The 7,622-nt window shown below is 49.1% G+C and overlaps 1 protein-coding gene across 1 annotated transcript; it reads right to left on the bottom strand.

Moving 5' to 3' along the window:
- Positions 1-7: 7 nt before the first annotated feature.
- LOC100539643 (C-type natriuretic peptide 2-like) lies at positions 8-2,078 on the bottom strand. Its single transcript, XM_003202671.4, has 2 exons — positions 1,922-2,078; positions 8-581 (listed from the first exon to the last, which is right to left on the bottom strand). The coding sequence occupies exons 1-2, from the start codon at positions 2,018-2,020 to the stop codon at positions 309-311; spliced, it is 372 nt and encodes a 123-aa protein (XP_003202719.1). The 5' UTR covers positions 2,021-2,078; the 3' UTR covers positions 8-308.
- Positions 2,079-7,622: the final 5,544 nt, after the last annotated feature.

Below are 7,622 nucleotides of genomic sequence, written 5' to 3'. Positions count from 1 at the left end.
GGCGGGTGCGGTGAGGGTCTCGCGCCCCGGCAGCCCTTTAGCGCTGCGGGCGCCTCTGGCGCACGCTCCGACACGAGGGTTCACAAGGCTCGGTTTAATTCGCGAGAGAGCGGCGCGGCTCCCCGCCCTGCCCGCTCCGTCCCATCCTGTCCCGAGCTGGATCTCGTCCCGGGCCGGCTCTCCACACGCCTGCGAACGAGCGAGGCCGGTGAGCCCTCCTTCCGGGCGCTCCCCGCAATCCGTGCCCTGGTGCCTACCCGCTTTGTCGGGCCCTTGCTGCTGGCCCCCTCATCTCCAGTCTCTCCAGGCTAACAGCCCAACCCGCTGAAGGCCCCAATTCGGTCCATTTTCAGCCCAAAGCAGCCCCGGGGCACGGCCTTCCAGGCCCAGTCTCCAGAGAGAGCTCTCTTGCGACTGGTGAGGGCCTTGCGCCAGAGCAGGGGATATGCAGCTCGGGCCCTGGATAGGAGGAGTGACAGTGGAGGGGAAAGCAGCTGCGGCTCAGAGCTGGACCCCTCTTTCATGTCCTCCTCAGCTGGCATGGATTCGGAGTCCGAAGGCAGCAGATGGGAAAGGAGCACCTGAGACACAGGGATAAATGGAGGAGATGGGTGAGGGTGGATTGCCCATGCTCCCATACCCCAGCCCACTGTCCCACTCTCCCTCTCCTTCCCTCGGACTCAGGCAGGACATAAAATGGTGCCTGTGCAGAAGGCCCCATGCCTGTGACTTTGCATTCAGACCAAGGACACTGAAGGAAGGCTGGGCCTGCAGCTACCCAGCCTTAGCTGATTTTGCTGCCCAAAGAACAGGAAGGAATGCTGTGGGCATTACTGTCTCTGTTCCTTGCCCTGCTGCTATCAGGTCTCTCCATACTTGGAAAATAATGGAGGCATCAGCCCTTGTTCCTGGTGAAGCTGAGTTCTGCTGTGTGCTCAGAGTGTTTTGTCATGTTTCTTTTTTTCCAGAGGGCAGTGTCACAGAGGAACCGTTACCATAAAGCAGTCAAGTATCAGAACGGGCCTAAGGAAGGCAGGCTCCTCATCTGCTGGGAAGTCTCCATACTTTCTGTGCAGGCGGGCATGCTCTAATTTGATTACACGCCTCCATCACTGCCAGCATCCTCCAGCGGCAGGGAGATAGGTCAGCAAGTACCCTGGGGGCACACTACTGCTGCCCATGGCAGCGGCCTGCAGTGGCTACTCCACGCCTGTGCATCACAGGGATGCTTGCTGACCTACGGCTGAGGATGCCTTTATGCAATTTAGCTCTGTTCTCTCTGACAGCGAGTTAATAGAAGCAAACACAGGCATCGTCAGAGAGGAGTGAAAGTGTCTCCATGGTGAGTCATAGCGGAATCAGTCCTGTGTTTGTAGTTCACATCCTAGCTGCTTCCCTGCAGCTTTCTTCTTGGACAGAGTAGCTGATGTGAAGGCAGAGTGCTGGGGTTTGGGTTAGGGCTTGGGGACAAGGAAGCTGGATTGATTTAAAAGCCATAAATATTGTTTCTGCAATTGATGAAGTTAAAAGATTTAACAAAGATTTAACAAAATAAAGAAGCCCTTCCCCCTGCAGAGGACAGGAATATAACTTTATGTGGCTATTGCCACAGGACTCAATAAGATAGGACTATTCTCCTTGCAGCCAGAAGCCTTTGCATGCAGTGAAGAGACCCACAGCCAGGAGCACTCGCTAAAAGGCTGTTGCCTGACCCCTACCTTGAAATGTTGGCAACTCCCCAAGGAGCTGGCTTGTAAAGACACAGTCAGCCTAGGGCTGAGGCTGTTGAACTGAATGGGAGGGAGCAGCCCATGGGAGCTGGGATGTTGGGTCACCACTCACGCCATGTTCAAACACGACCTCCCCAAATTACCCCTGCCACTCCCAAAGCTTCCTGCAGCTCCATCCCAGTCCCTCCTACCTGGAGTCTTTGTCCTGATGAGGACATCGCTTGTACACTGGCAGAGAGCAGAACTAGGAGGAGGAAAAGCGAGCAGGGCCACGCTGGGAGCCCCAGCATCTTCTCTTTATTTGGGGGCTTATGGGAGGTGAGTCAGGATCTGTAGCCTCTGTGAGCCCTGTCCCCTCTTTGCCTTTATAGTGTTGGTTCTGGCAGGCGCCTGCCCCCCATCTCTCCTGCATGCCCCCCTGGAGCTCCTTAACCTTTCAGCCCTTTTGTCCGTGGTGATATATTTCAGGGTGAGCTCAGTGAGACCCCTTCCTCTAAAGAAAAAAGACACAAAAGTGTTTGCTGAATGTCTGGGAAGACAAATGTAACCCAAGCTGCTGCTGGCTAGGGCCTGGAGGTATCTGTCAGGATCAGTATGAGACTTCAAGACACATCCAGAAACGGTATTGGAGACTGCGGTATGCAGTGACACTGACATTCTCTTAAGCAGTGCTGTTAATGTTATTGCTTTAACCACTGTGAGCATGAGCTGCAGCTCAGCTGGCGATAGTCTCACTGCTGACTGCAGTGAGCTGTCACAAATCTGGTGCTGTGACAGTATAGGCTCTGTTTTTTAACACCTATGTTTTGATGAGCTGGTTGGCCAGGGGACATGGAACTCTTGCTGCAGTAGATGTACGAATTTTTGTGTAAACTCTGGGATCTGTGGCAGTGATAGGAGCATGGATCTAAGCACACATGGGCACACAGCTTGCATACTGGTTGTCCTGAGTCATAGCTCACTGTGCACCATCTGTGGGACTGGGCTGAGTTTCCAGAGGAACCAGCACAGAAAAGCACTTGTCGAGGCTGAACTTGCATTTTCTCAAGCTCAGGTGCACAATGGGAGTAGGATGGCAAGGAGCATACTCCTGCCTCCTAAATCTTCAGGCTATTACCTCCCCCCCTTTGTTTACCTCTCCCATTTTACTGTAGTTTCTCACCAGCTGAACAACGCAATGAGGTCACTGTTTGAAACCAGAGTGCAGAAGTTAGCCTGGGTCTGAAGACAGAAACTAATCAGGAAAGTTTGCTGAAGGAAAAAAAGGGGAGATTGTACCCCGTTTCAGGAGCAGTTGGGTGTGCAGGGGAGGTGTAATAATACCTTGATTTTCCCGTTCTTCAGTATCACTGCATGCAGCAATTGAGATGAAAGTGTTCTGCTGTCTACTATTTATCCTATTTACTTTTTTTTTTTTAAGAAGAAAATGAGTCTTTCGCAGTGATAACAAAAGTCACAGTTCAGATACTTGCCCTGTCTTACTTTCTGTCCTTCACAGGCATTTTTTACTTGATATACAGACCTGTGGTTCCCTTTCTTCTCAGTAACAAAACAGAAAGCATAATGAACCACTTTACACCAACCATGTGAAATCTGAATGTAGAGCTTGCATCTGGAGCACTGAGGTTGGAAGCAGGTGAGATTTTGCCCAGGTAAGACAAGGTGTGGAGTCACATCCAAGTATGCACCCCTTGATATCTGTGACCTGTGTATGGTACTACCCAGGCCCCTGGCTAATGGGGAGATATTTCATGGGGAACAAGATTATCATAGTACCATAGAATCATCAGGGTTAGAAGAGACCTCTAAGATCACAGAGTCATGGAATCATAGAATGGCCTGGGTTGAAAAGGCCCACAATGATTATCTAGTTTCAACCCCCCTGCTCTGTGCATGGTCGCCAACCACCAGACCAGGCTGCCCAGAGCCACATCCAGCCTGGCCTTGAATGCCTCCAGAGATAGGGCATCCACAACCTCCTTGGGCAACTTGTTCCAGTGTGTGACCAGACTCTGTGTGAAGAACTTCAACTTCCTTCCTCCTAAAATCTAACCTAAACCTCCCCTGCCTCAGTTTAAAACCATTCCCTTTATCCTATCACTGTCCACCCTTGTAAACAGCCATTCCCCCTCCTGTTTATATGCTCCCTTCAAGTACTGGAAGGTCACAATGAGGTCTCCCCGGAGCCTTCTCTTCTCCAAGCAAAACAATCCCAGCTCTCTCAACCTTTCCTCATAGCAGAGGTGTTCCAGCCCTCTGATCATCTCAGCTGCCCTCCTCTGGACCCGCCCCATGAGCTCCACATCCTTCCCGTACTGGGGCTCCAGGCCTGTACACAGTACTGCAGATAGGGCCTCACACGAGCTGAGTAGAGGAAGACAATCACTTCCCTCTCCCTGCTGGCCATTCCTCTTTTACTGCAGGCCAGAACACAGTTGGCCTTCTGGGCTGCAAGCACACACTGCTGGCTCATGTCCAACTTCTCGTCTTCCAGGACCCCCAAGTCCTTTTCCACAGAGCTGCTCTCAAGGAGATCTTCCCCCAGTTTGTATAAATACCTGGGATTGCCCCGACCCAACTGCAGCACCCTGCACTTGGCCTCACTGAACCTCATTAAGTTTTCATGGGCCCAATTTTCCAGCCTATCCAGGACCCTCTGGATGGCTTCCCTTCCTTCCAATGTATTGACTGCACCATTCAGCCAAGATCATCCAACCCAACTGTCCATCTATCATCAGTATTTCCCACTAAACTGTGGCCTTCAGTACAACATCTAAATGTTTCTTGAACACATAAAGAGACGGTTACCCCCCCGGGGCGGCAGCCTGTTCCAGCACCTGACCACTCACTGGGAGAAGCAGCATTTCCTAATGTCCAGTGTGAATCTCCCCTGGTGCAACTTGAGGTCATTCCCTCTAGTCCTATTACTAGTTACATGGGAGAAGAGGCCAGCCCCCAACTCACTACAACCTCCCTTTAGGTAGTTGTAGACAGCCTCCTCTTCTCCAGATGGAACATTCCCAGTTCCCTTAGCCACTCCCCATAAGACTTGTGCTCCAGATCCCCCACCAGCTTTACTGCCCTTCTCTAGATACACTCCAGGGCCTCAGTGTCTTTCTTGCAGTGAGGGACCCAAAACTGAACATAATAGTCAAGGTGCAGCCTCACCAGGGTTGAGTACAGAGGGAATTTCCACACCAACCTTTTAAACTACAGGTGACTGATAAGAGAATCAGGATGTGCTTATGTGGGCATTCAGAGTACTGGCATGGTGCGCACGATACGCGCACACAGCCCCTCCACGTGCCAGAGCTCTGCAGCGAGGAGATGTGAAAGTTTCAGAGGGTGGGAAAAAGGGGAGGGAGAAACTGGGAAGTGCACATGTATTCATCTCACATTTCAATCTCTGAGGATATTGGTTCTGTACTTCACATCCTACCATCTCGAAGCAGCTGAGGCAGTCTGCTAGAGCTTTCATGCTGCTAGTAAGAGAGCCACGGGCAGACTCATTTCACACTGAATGCAACAATTCAATCAAGTCAAAGGTAAGAAAAGAGAAGACAACAAAAAATGACAATGCTTTGTTTCTGATACAAAATGTAGCGGATGATTGGTCTGGCACACCTTCAACATGGTAGCCCCTATGATGCAGGAATGCCAGAAATGCTTGCAGCTGCTCCAATCTGTAGCCCAGCTGCATGCACTGAGCTCTGCAGGGAAGGAACTCCCAATTGACTGGTTCTGTACCATGCAAGAAACTTAGGAAACTGTAGAAAATTTGGAAAATTTTACTGCAAATTTCAAGTCCTACAAAACCTGGATAAATTTGCAGGCATGACCCAACTCTGCAATGAAGTTGCAGCTGCTTTGCATCCCAGATCCTTGCTAAGAGTGCAGTAGAACTGAATAGTTACTCTGTCATGTCCTGGCAATGACTGGGAAGTAAAAAGGCTGTGGCAGGCGATGAGTCCCTGATTGCCCCAGTTTTTCAGCCTGAAATAGGTTATTGTCCTTTCCTCTCTGGTGCTAACAAGCTGCCTCTGTAAAAACCCTTTTCCTTCTGATGCTGAGACACCGATCCCAGAGCTTGCAACACCGTTAGAAAAATAGTCCCCTGCTGAATTGCAATCAGTCTTTTACAAGCAAATGGAAAGGAGCCGGACAGAGGGTGGGAGGACTATGAACTGGATGACGTTCTCTGTGGATACCCCTTGGCAATGCAGAAGGCTGGGGGCTGCTGCAGGCTCCAAGGAATGGCCAGTGTTCATGTCATTTCAATTAGGACCATGGGTAGGAACACAGAGCCAGCTATGGAATGGAGCCCCTTGAGGAACACAGATTTCACTGACCATCATGATAGTGTCTCCCTCACTGCAATATAGTCAACATATTATCTCATTCTCATGCATGCACTAGATTTATTGTACAAGCGTGCAGTGCCCTGAGCTTGGGAGTCCATAGATGCTGTTTGTGTGAGTGGGTGGTGGTGGAGCAATCATGTACACTATGCATGACTGTTGTATTTTCTGTTAATACTGTAGCTGCTTCCCCTGTTGCTTGTAGCCTTTACTGAATATAAGGGAAGGTAGGAGTAGGACAGTAGTGCCAGAGCTTTCTGATCTTCATATTTCATGCAATTGTTCTGTTCTTACAGGTGTGCTGGATTTACATGTGGGAGGGGTACATTGGTATCTGGCTCTATGACACAGCAGTGGCTACAAGGGGACTTAATCTATGCATCCCATCCCTGTAAATAGAGCTGTCAGCCTGTGATTTCCCCATCTGCTCATTTCTACAAGCTGCTAATGTGTTTATGTCCATTCAGGTGTTAGCATAAAAACACATTCCCAGGCTACTGCAAAGCTATCCAATTTCTAACACTTCCTTTATATAGGGATCAAAATAAACTACTGCATTCTTTTGTTGCTACTTACTTTCATAACCAGACCAGAGAACCAAGCAGCAGCCTCTCCTTGCTGGTGGACTGAAGATAACTACAGTGACTGCGGGAACAGCGAGACACTCAGTGGAAGAACAGGGAAAGATAAAGAGGAACCTGCTGAGAACAGGACCCTTCTGGTTCCTATCCAGTAAGTCACTGGCCTGAGAAATGTTTGTTTTCTAGGCAACCGCCAGGTAAGAGGAAATAATTCTGTGCTATAGCTCTGGGACAAATGCCAATTTGCCTGCAAGACAGGAGGTTAAAGGCTATTTGTATTATTAACATTCACACTTAAGGCACTTCATGTTCACATGGCTTGTCTAAGTGCTAGGCCTGACCTGAGCACTGGTGTTGCTTAAGTGCAGCGAGATGAGCAATGTAACCTGCATAACAAGTGCCAAAGTATCTTGTGTAACTCTGACAAAAGTAATTCTGCACTTAGAAAAAAATTGATTTGTATTTTCTTTCCTACTCAGGTTGCATGGTCTATATTAGCTTCTGCCTTCTGCTATTCCTCACCTTTTCTTTGAGATCTGTTCAAGAAAAGGTGCAGGTAACTTCTCCTCAAAGTCCTGCTGGTCTCTGCAGAGCAAGAACCCCCAGAACAATCAAACATAAAAGGCAAAATTATTGGGCCTGTGTCAAGAGAAGCTGAGTGGTGTACTTATACCCTGGTACAAAATGAGGAAGGAATAAGCATACTCAGTGATTACATTGGCTATTTTTTTTTTCCCTAGAGAACAGACTTTTTTGTTTGTTTGTTTAAATCAGGGCAGCATGTTTTCCATCTGCAAAGTCAGGGCAAACAGGCAAAGCAGCAGCCACGTTAATCACTGCCTTTCATCGTGAGATATCAGACAGGTTTGAAATCTTTTCAGCCTGTTGCATGACTTTCTATTTTGTCTTCATTTAAAGCACTATGAAATTATGTGGTAATTCAGATGAGAAGA

Source organism: Meleagris gallopavo, chromosome 1 (genome assembly GCF_000146605.3).
Source record: "Meleagris gallopavo isolate NT-WF06-2002-E0010 breed Aviagen turkey brand Nicholas breeding stock chromosome 1, Turkey_5.1, whole genome shotgun sequence".
NCBI classification, from domain to species: Eukaryota; Metazoa; Chordata; class Aves; order Galliformes; family Phasianidae; genus Meleagris; species Meleagris gallopavo.
The sequence above is the reverse complement of the archived record's forward strand: the minus strand, read 5'-3'. Positions and strand labels throughout refer to the sequence as shown.

Coding starts and splice junctions, on each gene's coding strand:
- LOC100539643 (XM_003202671.4), bottom strand. CDS start 2,020: ATGCTGGGGCTCCCAGCGTGGCCCTGCTCGCTTTTCCTCCTCCTAGTT. Junction 582..1,921: donor CATCAGGACAAAGACTCCAG/GTAGGAGGGACT, acceptor CCTGTGTCTCAG/GTGCTCCTTTCCCATCTGCT.